At 39.5% G+C, this 16894-nt stretch overlaps 1 protein-coding gene across 1 annotated transcript; it reads left to right on the top strand.

The window, feature by feature from the left end:
- Positions 1–981: 981 nt before the first annotated feature.
- Positions 982–5458, top strand: uts2r3 (urotensin-2 receptor 3). The gene is made up of 2 exons (XM_027006710.3): positions 982–1223; positions 2954–5458. The coding sequence occupies exon 2, from the start codon at positions 3102–3104 to the stop codon at positions 4230–4232; it is 1131 nt and encodes a 376-aa protein (XP_026862511.2). The 5' UTR covers positions 982–1223; positions 2954–3101; the 3' UTR covers positions 4233–5458.
- Positions 5459–16894: the final 11436 nt, after the last annotated feature.

The raw sequence follows: 16894 nt of genomic DNA on the forward strand, positions 1-16894 counted from the left end.
AAAGTGCATTTTCCTTCCAGAATAGACAACTGCCTAACAAACATATTTACATATATTTCTCTCATCTCTATCACTTACACTGCTCTAGTTTTCAAGTTTCTTTTTTTTATAATTCTTATGTGGATATGAATACAGTATGAATATTATATGTATACAATGTAACTCATGTGGAGTTTTGCATAACTAAGGAGATGAAAATGTCCTTTGCCACAGTTTTCAAACATTTTCTCTCCTTTATTGGTAATGTATTCCTGTATGGTCCTAAGGGACTATTATAGTATTTGTGATTAAATTGTTTTGAACTCACTGCCTCGGTTGTGGTTTGGAAAGTAACATAAATATCAGGATATCAGTATATCATCCAGCATTTTTAAAGAATGATTAACCTATACCAGGGTCTCTGGTAGGCTAATAGATTTAAAACACGCTTGTCGTGTGGTTAGTAGTTTAATCTGAATGCTCGAAAGTAGGGTATTTATTCGTATAACTTGAAGCAGGCCTTAACTTCCATATTTAGTCATCTTTTTCTTTTCTCATGAAGCAACGACCTAATATAGATAAATAGTGCTACCAGACATTTAGCCTACAAGTGCTTTATTATGGTAAACTCAAATTTCTTTGAACCTTGTAAATGAGATTTTACTATGTTCAATGTATTGTATTTTAACTAAAGTTTGTATAGCTCGTAAGCGTGCCTAAAGCAATAATTCAGCATTACTTCATATACACCCTACTTTAACTCTCCAAAGAATAAACCGAGACAGACGAGACAAAACCACCCCCCCCCCACCCCCCCAAAAAACCCAACGAAATCGTAGTCAATGCCAGGTCGGCCGCCGCTAACGTCTAACTACATTGTCATCCATGATGTGTGTTCATTTAACGCACCCCCGCCCCATCCGTTCCTATTCCTCCCTTCTTCGCTCGTAGACATCCAACGAGTCAGAAGAGGAGGCGCGAGGTACGCAAGGTGAGCGGGATTCAGCGTGAGCTCAAAGTTTTCACAAGAAATGTGTTTAATCATCAACGAATGTTAACATATCCTCAACACAGGTCTGTTCAAACGGATTTATCCGCAATGGGCACATTTTAAAAATGAAAAAGCATTAAGGACTGAGATTTTCGTCTTAGGGAAATTTGAGAACCCCCTCTACGGTTTCTCTCTTACGGACAGACCAGTGCGGACTAACTGGAATATAACATTCTTGACACTGTAGTCCATGGTAAGTTCAATTTACACTAATTGCTTTGTTCAGTAATTTTAATTGGTCAGTTTTGATCCTAAGCGTCACAAACACAAGTAAAATTAGTAAATATAAGAGATGCAAGAAAAAGTAATTGTTATAAATCACGCCATTGGGTGGTCCACATGCTTTATTTTCCTTGTCTGTCATTTGACTGTTTGAACAATTATGATGATAATTGTTCTCTGTCATTTGTATATTCTAGTAACCTAATTGAAGGATCGCGCTATTAGACATGTCTCATATATGCGCTTATGGTCCTTCTAGAGACTATACATTTTACTAGAGTACTGTTAAAATAAATTTTTATAGATCAAATAATTTATTTTAAAATTACAATTAAAATTAAATCAGTTCAAGTGCAGTTTTGAAAAGAAAACGAAAAAAAGAAAAAGAAAAACACAGGCTACACAAGACGTGTCTGCAGGTAGACATAACAGGTTAACTAGATTAAATTTGTTGCTTGTATTAAGTACATTATTTATTTAGTTTCTCATAATACACAATAAAATGTATAGGGTTGAATTAGCCTACAGAAACACTAAATCTTGTTTTTTTTGTAGACTGAAATATCACCTTAACACTGCCATCGACTGTATTATTTACTAAAGCAATATCGTCGGTTTCGTTGAGATGAACTCCACATAGAGATGAGATTAGGAGGCAACCAAGTTCAGTAGGCTACAATTTAACGCACTGAAGGCTAAGGGTTTTTCTCTGTTTTTGCATATTTTCTTAAATTCACTTTAATCCCATGTCTCCTTTCCACAGTAGCACTTAATCCTCGCGCTTAAAGGGTCACCATGTGCTGTCTACATTCTTCCCGCAAGTATGCCCCTATACACGGCTTTGATCTTCCCGCAGATAATGTTACAAACTCCGTGATAAAGAATAGACCTTTCATAGAGCGGACCCCAGAGTAGCCTACCGCTGAGGAACGTACAGGCGGGAAACGTTGACAGGCTATTTACAGTAAATTCATAATGCCAATGATGATGCAGTAAGTAAAATTATATATATATTTTTTTCATAATACGAGAACAGCCTATCTTGAGCTAATAACCAATTCGAGTTTAGAACATAATTATAAAAGCTAATTATAAGAACAGTTTTCCCACTAAAGTGTTGAAAATATTTTCCCTCACCTAACATTGACCAACACAGAATGATTTCTTACAAGTGAACAATTGATTACTGATTACCCCCGTGAAGCCCCTCATAGACAAAACACTGCCTCGGTACTCCTGTCAACCCGCTTTAATATATGGTGAGATCCACAGCACACTGTGTAGGTGGACCGCCTTTGTCTGTTAGCAACAACTTGCATATGTAAGAAAGAAATGAATGTCTGACAACAAAATGCATCACCAGCAGAATTTTAAAAAATGTTGAAGACGTTAACAACGTTATCGTTTTTGTCAAAGTGTCAACTCTGAAGTATGTTGGACAGGAAACTGAGGACACTACACATATGATTATATAATTAGGCCTATGTTTTCTGTGACATTGTCATTGGCGTTTTTGATGCTTTTTGATTAGCGTGATAATCTTATCGTGTACATTTTAATAATATATCTTTATGTTTTAGCCATTAAATGACTTAAAACTCAAGCATGTGTAGCTCAGTCTAGCTTTATTCTTATCCTTTATTTGCTTTTGTCTTCACTCCACATGTATCTCTCCCTCTTACGTCTAACTCATATGAGCAGAGTACTAACAGATTACCTTCTTTTTCTGTGATGCTGTAACAATCCTATTCTCACAGCTCATAACCCCAAAACTCTAAGATTAACATTCAACATTTCACATTAACATCTCAGACAATTGCCTAACTGAAGCTTCTCGTGTCCATGCCAAATGGAAGTCTCGTTCTCTTCCTCCACTTCTCCATCTTATACCTATGCCTTCCTCCCTAACATCTCCACCCCCTCCTCCTCCCCCTCACTTTCTCCGTCCCCGAGTGTGGCCACAGTTCTCTTTTGCTTCTTTCTCTCACTCCTTTCCCTGCTCGGCATTCTGGGAAACCTTTACACACTGGGGCTTCTCATGCAACGCCGCAGGGGCCCAAGAAGGAGGCGCATGGCACTTAACTGCTGTACGGCTCCCCCTTGTCTCCAAGCCTCGTCCCCTTTGCCTTCCTCTGGCTCCTCTTCCTCCTCCTCCTCCTCTTCTCTTCACCTGCAGGTTCTGAGTCTAGCTTTGGCAGATCTACTCTACCTCTCCACTGCTCCCTTCATCGTCTACGACAGCCTGGCGTCAGACTGGGCATTCGGTGAGCTTGGCTGCCGACTCCTGCTCAGTCTGGACCTGCTAACCATGCACGCCAGCATCTTCACTCTCACCGCCATGAGCCTGGACCGCTACCGGGCCGTGGCCCACCCGCTGGCTGCCTCCTCAGCCCCTTCCTCAGGCCTGCTCCGCGTGGCTCTGGCCTGGGGCTTTGCCCTGGCACTCAGCCTGCCCATGATGATCACCCTGCACCTGGAGGATGGGGAAAACCACGAGGGCACGCTGTGTGTTCCGGCATGGGACGAGCAGAGTTCCAAAGCCTACCTCAGCGTGCTGTTCTGCACCAGTATCCTGGGACCAGGACTAGCCATCGGGTGCCTGTATGCAGCCCTGGGGAGGCTGTACTGGGTCTCTCAGACGCAGACAGCCTGGGCCGGGGGAAGCAGCACATACCCGCCCCGGGCCCCTCGGCCCAAAGTGTTGCTTCTGATTCTAGGGATTGTGCTCACATTCTGGGCCTGTTTTCTCCCATTCTGGATCTGGCAACTGCTACCACTGTATCGACCAGACGTTCTTTGCAGGGTGCCTGCAGGCACACAGGTTACAGTTAACCGTATACTGACAGGGCTGACGTATGGGAATTCATGTGTGAATCCATTTTTCTACACACTACTGACAGGCAAGCGGCAACGGACCAGCAGGCAGATGAAAGGCACATCCACTCCCCTCTGCCCAAAGAGTAGCTCTGTCCCCAAGTGATAGGCACAGTTGCACCCCTCTACCCAAAGAGGAGCTCTGTTCCCCAATAAAAGGCACAGCCACATCCCTCTGCCCAAAGAGCAGCTCTGTGCCCCTGTGAAAACACTCGTCCTTTCCATTCCCATGAATAAATGCACTCTTTGCAGCTCTGTCAACTAAAGATTTAAGATTTAAGCCTTTTTGGTGCAGGCAAGTGTAAGAAGTGGTCTAATTTCCCTGTCCAGGTATCTAAGTTCAGTGTTCTTTAAGGTTTTGATACAATGGACTAGAACACACTGGAGAACCTGTTCAGCATTATTGATAACGGCATTGAAATGTAAATGCATTTTTAAAGTAGCATTGCTTGCAAATGTCTAGGGGACAAGGCTCTTTCATTCAAACATCTTATAATACAATAGTGGACTAAAGTGCAGAGAACATCTGTTTGAGGTGACACCAAAGACAACATTAAAGGAAAACACAAGTTTTGTCATGATCTGAAAGTTACCTGGGGGTGGGGGTGGGGTGTCATTTTTACTTCAGGTGTGAACTACTTAAAAACCAAGTTGTTTTATTAGTTTAAATGAAAGGGGGAACAACTTCATCTGAATTTAGCTTAAAGCTAAAGGACAATTCCCATTGGAATTTGATAAATTACAATTAGGCAAACAATTATGTCAGCTCTGATGGCATGTATTTATGAATGGATGAGTTTTTTTACCCACACTTTGGTTCACTATTTAATTGGCATAAAGGTGATTGGGTGCAGTTACTGCTAATATGTTGATTTATTTTCATTTTGTTTATATGTCAGTGTGAAAAGGCACTGCATTGATTTCCTAAGCAGTGTAGCAGTGTACTGCTTAGTCAGAATTTCAGTGTTTAATCAGAACTTTTAAAAATTACAACAGTAATGTACGTCAGTTCTCCGCAAAGAAATCTTGTCCTACTGACTATAATTTTCTGATGGTTTTGCTCTGACTGAGGTTTGTGCCTAAAAAATCACAGATTTAAACATTCTGGAATCGGTACTGTATTTGACCGCTGGATGCCTTTTCTTAGAAGGCATCTTTGTGCTTTGCATCCATACCATGACTCTTCAAAGACTCAGACTTTGAACAGCTGTTTGCCTTTTTATGATAGTGAACTGCATTGTGATTTTGTTGTGCTTTTTTTCCATGCATTGCTTTGCACGAAGCATAGTCACAAGCATTTATATACATGCATTTGTGGTGCATAAAATAATATATAAGCATGAATAAATATATTTATACTGAAGTCGGTGGAATGGTTCATGGTTATTAAGGTAGATCTATGTAAAAAGATGATCTGGCTTACCTGGTGGTGTTACCTTTTGTGCTGATTTACCTTTGTTTAGGTATCAAGTATCAAGGCAAATGAAAACAAATTCTTTTGAAGCCAAGTGAAATGTGATAAAGGTCCTTAAATTATCACACTGATCCTGCGACCCCTTCTTTTTAATGCTGATATCTCATGTTTAGGTGACTATACTAAGTTACTTTACATATGTGGCCTTCCAGTGATGTTCGTATGTGGAAGACATGTAAGATAGTGCTTGCTCGTGTGTGTATGTGATGTCTGTGATGGCACTGTGACAGGTTACCTTCAAAGCTATCATGCACATGAACAAGTATTGTATGTGGAGGTGTGTGTGAACATGTGCTACATGGTGGACCCTGGCCAGCAGTCTTTTCGAAGTCTCTCCGGGAGAATTTTACTAGACCACTGAAGATAGCGCAGACACTTTAATAGCAAATGGTTTTAGCAGTGAACGCTACTTCAGAACAGAGCCAACATGACAATATAAAACAAATAATATAGAAGAACTAAGAAACTATAAAGAAATAGTAAAAGAAGTGACAGCTGTCACAAAGATATTTAATACAATTGAACAAAAGCTTGATAAGTTATGAAGGAATGAGGGAATTCTCTGTCAGTAATACAATAATACAATTAAACAACTGTATTATGCTTTTTTCTCCTCTCTACCTTCTAGACATTCCAGATAGTGGATCACCTTTTCTATTGGAGTTATCAGTTGAGTTATAGAGTTATCATGTTGAAAATGATTAGAGTGAGCTGGGGGCCAAATCACTGAATACTGCCAAGCCTGAGACTGAGGTCAATCTCTCTTCAGAAGGCTGGCCTTCAGCTGTTCTGAAACCAGAGCACAGTGGATCCCATGTGGGACCCTGATGTGCATAACAGCACCTTTCCCCCCCTTCTTTCCTTCCTACCCTGGCATGCGTTTCCTTTTACCTGGGTGAAACGTGCACGGGCGCAGGGACAGTAGGGATGATGGGCTAGCCGGCACCCCTGCCTCACACCCTGCATGGCTGACCAGCTTCACACCTGTATGGACCCTCCACCTCCAGCTCAGTCATTGTGCACATGGAGCTTAAAGCATTTCCGTGGAACAATGCGATTAGTTCTTTTCCTATACCCGATATTTGTCTCTGGTCTTCTTCACGTATCATGGTGCCTTATATGAAATAGCTTAATCCATGTCTGGAGAGAGCACAGGAGATCTCTGTTGTAAATTTGATATAATCTATGTTACAAATTTGAACTGAGTGCCTTAGGTGAGGGTTTTTATAATGCAAAAAGAAAGTTATAACATCTTAGACTTCTGGATACACTCCATCTTGCTCAGTCTTCCAGGCTAAATGATTGAGTGTGTGATAAACTTCAAACACATGTATTTACCCACCAAATTCAAACTGTGGAAAAATAGTGCCCTGAGGGGAGGTCAACAAATCCATAAGCTGTCAGTTTATGTTTGTAGTCACAAAGACTTGATACTGTTTCACTCTCCAACAATAACCACAATGACTGCTTGTATGAAATTGCTTGTTTTGAAGGGGGTGGTCAGTTAAAGACCTCAGACTGTAGGAGAATGTGAAGGGGGATATATTTTCTTTTCATAATAGCAATTTTATGTTACCTATATGTTTCCTCAGTTGAATACATGTCCTTTTCCTGAGGGTCTTTCCATTCTGAGCCCCATCTGCTTCCCTCCACTCCTGGTCCACACCTCTCTGCTGTTGCTCCAGTGTTTGTGGCTTGGGGCAGGTGCCCCTCCCCTGGGCAGCCAGTTCAGGAAAGGCCCCCGCTGGGCAGACGAGACTAGGCCGAAGCCTGGGCCAAGCTCCTGCTGAGACAGTATAAGAGGCTCCCTTTCTCTAAGGCATACACATACACACATACCAAATTTCTATTTTCCCATCTGTTTTCCCTCTTTCAATCTCTCTCTCCCCTGTCTCTTTTTCTCAAACTGCAGAACAATCTCTCCCTGCATTCTCTTCTTATGTGTCCTCTCTCACCTCATTTCACTCTATGAAGATCAAATAATAATCATCTCAGTGTCAGATAGATGTCATCTGAATGCTAATTTGTTTACACATATTCCATAATAAGCACAGGGCCAACATGATATCCATGATATTTTGGGTTATCAACCAATGTTACTTATATCATCGTATCACTATTTTTATGTCACTTGCTTCCTCTAAGCCAGAAAAAGCCCTCAAATCATTTACATATTAGCATTGTGAGATCTTGATTGTTGCAGGCATGGCATGCACAGATGCTCCAGAGCGTTTATTTCACCTTGCTGTAAATCTTGCTGATGCAAACGAAAAGCCTTCCCTGAAATCCTCAAATCATCGTGTGAACAGGAGGGGGCCAGTTGGACAAGTGTCTCTTTGTGGACCCTGGGGCTCCAGCAACTGCAAAAAAAACCCCCAAAAAAACCAAGCCTGCCTCATGCCTCGACCTGCCTCGAGCCTGTATCACGGCCTTGCCTTCACACCCGTGTGTCAGCTGCTACGATCAGACGGGGACTTGTCCTGCTGGCCTCGGAGGCCGCAGGTTACATAAATGAACACTGCCACTGCAGTTCACACCATGGCTCTGGCCAACAAAACCATGAAAATGCCATGGCTGCTTCGCTACTGTGCTTTCTCCTCTCTCAGCCCCCCCTTCAGCTTCTCTGACTTGTCGTCTATCTGCTTTACTGCCACCATGTTTGTCGACTGCTCTGTCGTTCTCTTCTTCTCTGTATTATGGTTCTCATGCCACTGGCCAGAAATCCATCAGTCACTGCTGCATTCAACTGGCATCGTTCTGCAGGAAAGAAGAGGCCATTTCCTTTACAAATGTAAGAGAATATTCCCTTTGGTCACTTGACTACATGTGATATACATTAGAGCTGACCGTGCCTAGAGTTCTCAACCTGAACTTCACGCCATGTGAATGCTAAGCATGACTAAGTGTGAGTTTCAGACATTGTTTGGTATCTAATGGAAGATGAAAAGAAGGCTACTCAGTCAGGACTCCACAAGCAACTCTACATTTGTACAATATCCTTCTGCCACACATTTTTGTAACATTCCACCATCGAAACCAAAGACATAAAAAGACAGATCAAAGTACACCTATGATAATTCAAGAAGAGGAGTGGTGTGGGATAACACAGATGCAAGTATTGCTTGTTGCCCTGGAAGTGTGATATTGCTTATTGTGGTGCTTCAAACCAAAACATTTCCTTTTTTCTCATGAATACTGCTAAAGTAAGAATTAATATGTGGGCTTCAAAAGTAGTAAAGTTAAAAAATTAAAAAAGCTAAGCGGTTGTTAAGGGAACATATAATTAAATACAATAATGATCTTTGAGGTTAGGTGATAGGTCAAAACTACCTGTAGCATGCCCACTAGTGGTGGAAAACATATAATACAGTTAGCCATAAAATCGTATGAAAAATCCTGTTGGTAATTATTTTTAATACCTTGTTTAACAGAGCTAGGTTCCCATGAACTGAAAAGATTCCAAAGTAAGCTGGGATGAGATGATTCACACAAGTGCACAATAGCAGCGGGGAATGCAGGGCAGTTGCAGCAGAAGATGCACGTGGGATTGGATAAATAAAATGTTTGTCAGCGTTCATTAAGGCTGTCTCTCTGTAACCTAGCAACAGTAGATACACAAGATTGCGGTGCACGAATACAGCGCTTCTTCACTCTGTATCATATATCAATGATAAAACAGTGATAATCGCAAATAAAACATTTCTGTAGCTCGCTGCTACAGCTGCCGCTGATCTAATAGGAGTCCATCCCCTCTCCATGTCCCCTGGAAACATCACTTCCGTTGTGCTGTAACTGGATATGCGGTGTTTCTGAATTTGTGTGTATTCCGAAGTTGCATTGTTTTCCGAAATTTCCGAAATGTAGCGCACATGTGGTCATTTTGAATAAAGTATTTTCCTAATTCGTTCACGAATTTGCTTCGCGTTGTAGAGAAAGATTTTGACATAGCCAACTGGACATTTTTATTCCCAATACTACGTAGATGGGGATTCTGAGAATCGTTTATACGGTAGATTAATATCTTATACAACATCCATGGCAACTATAACCACTAATGTCATGATATCACAACGTTTCAAACTTCACAAAGGCACTGGGCAAGGATGCCCTCTCTCATTTATTTGCCACATTCATAGAACCATTAGTCGCAGCAGCACATCAGAATGAAAATATCAATGAAATTAATTAAACACCCATCATAAAATTAGTTTATATGCAGATGATATCCATCTCACTTGATAAAATAAATTATTGAAACTATTGAAAATTACTCCAAAATTTCAGTTTAATCAGATGGTCCAAATCCAATGTCAAACCAATAAATAAGTATATAAGTATATATTTAAAAACACCTATTCAGACACCATCTATTCAATTGAATACTAAATTCATCACATGTCTGGGTATCAGAATTTCTCCCCAACTGTCAGAATTATCCAGTCTCAATTACCACCCTCTTCACAAAATACATGAAAGGATCTCCAATGGTAGGTAAACATTTCCATATCTCTCATAGACAGAATTGATCTAACAAAAATGACTAAATTGCCCAAAGTTTATTACTTATTCTCAATGATACCTATTCAACCTGCTACAACCCATGTCATTAGATACAATAATCTGAAATTTCTACTGGAAAAATAAACCACCCAGAAACAAGCTTACCACGTTACAGAATTCACAGATTTATGGAGGCTTAGAAGGCCCAAATTTCTACAATTATTATCTTACCAATCAGTTGCAATACATACTACAATGGGTAAATCCCAACCAAACAGTCATCACATGGCTCAATGTTGAACAAACATTATGTAAAGATATCTAGATAGCAGACTTACCATTTATCAGCCAAACACTCAAAAAACACACCTGCTTCAAAATTGCAACAATAGCATAAACTCTGACAGCTTGGTGGAAATTCCACAAAATCACAAACTCTCCACTTTCATAGAATGAATCTATGTGGAATAACCCCAATCTCCTCTTAAATAAAGAAATCAATGCATTTTGCTTCATGGATTGCTAAAGGAATCACACATTTCATATATTCCATGAGAACACTCTGACATCACTCTCACAGTGTTCCCAGAATTCCAGCACTGACAGTAATCAATTTCTTGAATTCTATCATCTAAAGTTTCCACAATCAAACAGGCTGAAAATATATTATATCTACCCCAAATCTCTGATTTTATCAGCATATCCTCTCCAGAAATACTCTTATCAAAATATACAAAATAATACCTAAACCAAATGCATAATAACCTTACCAACCAATCAATGAGAAGAAGACTTGTCAATTACTCCCAATGCCGATCTCTGGACACAAATATGCAAAAAATAATTTCTGCATGATCACAAACCATAATCTACATCTTACAATATAAAAAATATCCACAGAATACATTACGCTGAAGAAAAGATGTTTACAAGGGGATTTAGCAACTCTGAAATATGCCCACATTGTACACACAATACCATATAGATGCCACGTGGCACTGCACACCCATGAAACAATTTTGGAAAGAAATTATCAATCTGTTAATACTCTGCTTAAACATCATGATCCCCATATCTCAAGAACCATGTATTTTAAAAGACACATCAGCAATCAGTACCACAAAAGGAACCACAACTGCACTACTTACAGCTCTAACCATTAGCAAGAAATCTATCCTCATGAACTGGAAATTTAAAAAAACATCATTACTATTACTCACTGGAAAAATTTTATGGAAAAAACAAAACAAAACATCTGCTTCTGTCAAAAACAGAACCACTCAATGTAACTCAATCTGGACAACAGTCATTAATTTTCTCCAACAGTAATCACCCCAACAATTTAACACTAGTGAAAAAATAGGCACCCCGAAATCCAATACCCAATTCCATACCACACTATACATAACCATCACAAAACACTTCCATCCATATTCACAAACTCACCCTCAAATGTGCACACACTGAATTGTATCGCAGCATTACAGTATTATTTAACATCTAATGTATATACTGCTGGTATTATTAATGTAGTATATTACTATTATTATTATTATTATTATTGATATTATTTTTCTTATTATTGATATTATTATTAATAATAATCTGTTTTACTTTTGCCATTTCTCTTCTTTTTTTCTTTCTTGTTGATATTTAGTCTATCTGTTTACATGTCCTACCTCATGAAAGATACATAAAGGCTTAATAATTCTCAAAAGGTGTGTGTGTGGGGGGATTCAAATAATTCAAAAACAGTAATTAAAAGTAATTAAAGTAATCATCCCCAATGGAGCCCAAATGTGAACCACCATGTAAACATAAGCATCACAGGCAGAGCCCATTACTGGCATTGTCTTTCCTACAGTTTCTCATACCAGAGTATTTAGTATGATGTAAGACATAAGTAATTTACAAGTGTTTATTCACTAGAGACCTCAGTTAATACATCAAAACCTTTGGTTTGGAGTTAAGTCAGCAATACTAACGGAATCAGGTTATATCAACTAAACATCACTTCGAAAAATTAGGTAATATATGGGTTCTTCCTAGGGAAATCGGATCTCCTTGCCTTACAAATATGACAAATATAGTGGCTAATGAAGCAGACCTGAGCATGCCTGTGCATAGTAAGACAAATACAATTGAATTCTTATATGATTTACCCAGTATCAATGTAAACACATTTGACTTAAAGCTGATCCACTTATAGTTCTGCACTTTAAGATCATGCTCACTATTTTATTTCAAATCAAATATACTGGAGCCAGAATAAGGTTTTGTTTTTTTTTTCTTTTTCTGGGAATGTCATGCATTTAACATGTCATGCAATGTATGTATATAAGGAATATATAGGCTTACATGTTTTAAAGTAGATAAGGATCCTTCCTTACTGCAAGACTTCTGGTTTGTTTGAGATTGTCCCCTAATCAGCCCCTAATCAATTACCCAGTATGTGTTGTTTCATAGCTAAAATAAATGTGAAAAGGTAAAACTGAGTATTTCTCCAAAGTGCCAACTCTTCCTTGTGAACAGTTTCATGCAAGTTATAGCATAAAACCGCCATATTTGTATGCTTCTTAACTGAAGACGATAGTCCTGTTTTAAGAGTAACTACATGACATTGAAATATCCAATGATTTTATCTATGAAATAAAAAACTGGCAGTTCCAGTTTCATGTATTTTGACCCTAGGAACTGTTGTACTGTAAGGAACTATGTTGAAGGCCCACTGTTAAAATTGGGTACTAAGTATCTTTGTAAACTGTGTCAGAAATCATACAGTATCCTACCATGGTGAATGAAGCTATGGTAAACTATATAACATTAAAGAAAACGGTCAAATTACAGTTTAACCAATACATTTCACACATTTGACAGGCACGCTTATCCAGAGCAACTTACAATTTCAAGGATGTTACAAAGGTAGATGAATGTAGTGTTAATAGTTTTGCCCAAGGACTCTTATTGGTATAGCATAGAGCACTTGCACAAGTGGGGATTTAATCCTAGACCTCACAGGAGAGGCAGCATTGTTACACATTATAACAACAAATATAATTCATTTAATCGCTAGATACAATACAGTGAAGGCAAAAAACAAAAACAAAAAAACTAAACAAAACAAATAATGCCAGACTGACACACTAGCAGACACACTGTGATAAACAGAGAAAACAATTACAGAAAAACTATAAACAAGAATTAAAGAATGAATGAATTTACACTTATATAGTGCCTTTCAGGGAACCCAAGAATGCTTTACAATCAACAGACAACTTTTACATCACACGGCAGTGAGAAGCAGCAGCCAGTTGCACACAGCGTTCTCTCAACCAGGAACCTCAGCCCCCTGGGGGACTGAATCTGGTGCAGGGAGGGGAACGACGACAACACCCAGGACAGAGCAAATCCACCACTGAGCATACAGACACTATCTGTACATACTATCTGAACAGCCATTCAGTGGTCCTGGTAGTGTGGGTGGAATAAGAGTTGAAGAGAACATGAGCAAAAAAACCCAACAACCCACAAACAAACAAACAAACAAACAAAACAGAGACAATACTACATGTGAAATACCTAATAATATAAAAAAAGTAATAAGATTGGAATATGCCAACTTAATTTGTATATTTTTTAGAAGAATGTATTTCCTTCAGGATTCAGAAAAAAAGCCATGACTAAACACAACCAAGTTCTAGAGACAGAGACAGAGACAGAGATGGCTGCTATCAACATATGTCATGTCATATAAGGATAGCTCCAGAACTGCCGCAGTTTTTTTTAAATGATGCAGTATTTGAAGATCGCATGGCAGCCAACATTCAAGCCTTAAAAAGACTAACACTTGCTGTTTTCTAGTCCAGTTTACGCAGCCGTATTCTCTAAAACTAGGCAAGCGTGGTTAGTATAGCAGCAGCCAACCCCCTCTGCTGGCAAAAACAAGCACAACGTGAGACGCCTGCACGTCTGCTCTGCTGCCAGGTTTTTCTGAGGACCTTCTTAGGACATTTTTGGTTTTTTAAGTAACAATTAAAAACGAGGACATTTGCGGGGACATCTCCAGCCAAGAATAGGTCACTAAAACTGGGACTGTCTAAGGAAAACGGGACGTCTGGTCACCTAGATACTAAAGTCACCTGTGGATGGCAGCAACACACTATTTTCCTCCTAGCCCCTTGTTGAACATTTTATTAACATGACCATTAGATGGCGACACAGACCACTTTATTTAGTTTACCACACCTACTACCTTATTCAGGTACGATGCGGAAGAATTTACTAAGTAAGGCATCAAGTATCTTGTGGATATAGTTTAAGCTACAAATGATGTAGGCTCTTTCCTCAGAGCTACACCAGAGGCTCAGTGACTTTTCCGCTTTGACACAATTACATTTTATCATCTCCTGTGGTGATACTGAAATACCGCTTCTCGATATTCAGCATGCCCATTCAACATATTTCTTACTGGATGCTACCTTACATTCTTTATAGCAATACTAAGAAATATAGCATAAATTAAATGACTAACGTTGGTCTTATAGGCAGGCTACTTTATCATCCTCTATACTGCCAGGATTAGTCATCAGTCATGAGACCCACTGAGTGATGCAAGAGACACATAGAATGCCAAAAATAAAGTGAACAAATAAGCATTTGAAGAGGTGGCTTATCATATCATATCTCATTGTGCACTATTATGACACAGTTTGTACTATGCTTGGCTGAAAAGAATAAAAAGAGTTACTAGAAATATGACACATATTTGTTATTACTGTGTGGTTTATATAATGTTGTCTTACATTTCATGTCAACAGCCTTGTTGGTATTTTCCGGTTCTCAGTGGTCCTTCGAGATCAAAGTGCTAGATAACAGGTGTGTTGGCAAGCGCGGATTAAAGTGCAGCTCTGCTGCATGTGGATCCGTACTTTCCTTTGATCTTCCTCTTTTCTTATTATTCATCGGGTGTAGGACTTCTTTGAAGAAAGCCCAAAAAGAAAGAGCTGCGTTTTCTGAATCTATCCTCTCCACCTCCTCGTCCTAACTGCACTTATCCTGTGCTCCATTTTGCAATGGGCACCTTAAATGGAAGAAAAGAAATGATTTCAGTGAAAAAGAAGGGTTCTGAGCTATTAGGTAGCAGGAGGTTCTGTAGTGAGAGGACTAATTGAATGTCAGTGTGAGACATGTCAAGGAAGCTCAAGTGTCATGTCTGCAGCAGTGGGGAGGGGAACGTTAGAACAATAACGTTCCAGCTTCAGACAGAAGTAATCATAGGGATTTAATGCAGTCTGAGCCCAGTGAGTTCCAAGCTGGTCTTTATCATACCTAATGACATAAAGATAGATTGTGAAGTTGTGCACAGGCAGGTGACAATTAGTATTTGTGTGTGTGGGTGAGTTTGCCACTACAAGCACTTTTGTTAGATTTAGAGGCAGCCAAAGCATTGAGAGACAAAGCGCCAGGCTGCAGCACAGACCAGGGTTAGGGTGCTTTTCGTCCAATGCTCCAAACGCGGCATGTGTGCATACGCTGAGAACCAGACCCTGTCCTCCTTTAGGTGTCTGACTTGGCCCTGTCACACTGTTGCATAGACAGTAGCAGCAGGAGAAACTCTTCAATGTTCCTCTCCTCCAGGTGTTTGAGTTGGTTTATTTTGTTCCTTTATTTATTATTCAGATTGAAAAAAAAATACCAGGGACATTTCTATTTATTTTGAAGAGAGACCTGAAGACCTAAATATCCATAAAATGGATGTACTGTGTACATATACATGCAAAGTCTTTGAAGGTCCCATGTAAGATTAACAAGTAGCAAACCATGCATGACTTAGTAAATTATTATAGAATTTCCAAAATAATATCCCAGAAACATGCACCATTGTGACAAATGTTGGTTAATAGTTCTCATTTCAATGTTGAAAGTGAGTTCTGTAGATCTTATTAAGACCATGAAATTAAATTTGCATGTAAAAATCAAGACCTTTGAACTTCACACCATGAGCATCAGCAGCAAAGTCTTATAAGCAGAGACTGACATTTTCACATTTAACTAAATTATTTATGCTGTCCCAAAACCCAGAGCAGAAAAAGATTTTAGCTTTGTAACAGTGAACAATCTAAGCAGCTGTAAGGACAGACATTAATTTTCTAGACATTTTAATATCAGAAAGAAAAAAGAAACTGCTCAGTTACAGCTTCAGAAATAACCAGTAGGAAAGCGTGCTAACAGTGTGGTCTTTCTCTTCATCCAACACAGAACCAGAGACTTGCGTCAGGACAGATCACAGCGCAAGCTAAAAGTCGGATTGAAACTGATAACATCAGCAAAATTAAATAAATCATGAGATGAGTCCAATCCTAGTTTTGTGATACATATGTTGGATGAAAAAAAAAAAATCATAATAAAAAGTTTTGTATGCACACATTCATGAAACTTTAGTGACCAGCAGATCTTCCCAGCAACTAAAACACCGTGTTGGAAACTCCCCGGAGGTCAGCTGTCATTCCGTTAGCTCCGTTAGGAACACCCACCTCACTGCTTAAACGTTCATGGGAGAAGGCAGAGAAATAAACAAACAGTGATGACCCTGTCATGATTCAGGTGCTGACCCTCATTAGAAAAAAGTGTAACTGCAAAGTAAGAGTGACTCAAACTTTGTGTACAAAATCACGCCTTTGGCCTTCCCGTGATTCCTCCACCATATGCACATCCACCGAGGCTGGCAGGGTCCAGCCACTCTGATGCTGGTGGAAAGCGGGGCGTCTAAGGTTAGCCTGTGTTCGGGAGGCTAA

The sequence above is a fragment of the Electrophorus electricus genome, chromosome 14 (assembly GCF_041902795.1).
Source record: "Electrophorus electricus isolate QZ-2024a chromosome 14, ASM4190279v1, whole genome shotgun sequence".
NCBI classification, from domain to species: domain Eukaryota; kingdom Metazoa; phylum Chordata; class Actinopteri; order Gymnotiformes; family Gymnotidae; genus Electrophorus; species Electrophorus electricus.

Coding starts and splice junctions, on each gene's coding strand:
- uts2r3 (XM_027006710.3), top strand. CDS start 3,102: ATGGAAGTCTCGTTCTCTTCCTCCACTTCTCCATCTTATACCTATGCC.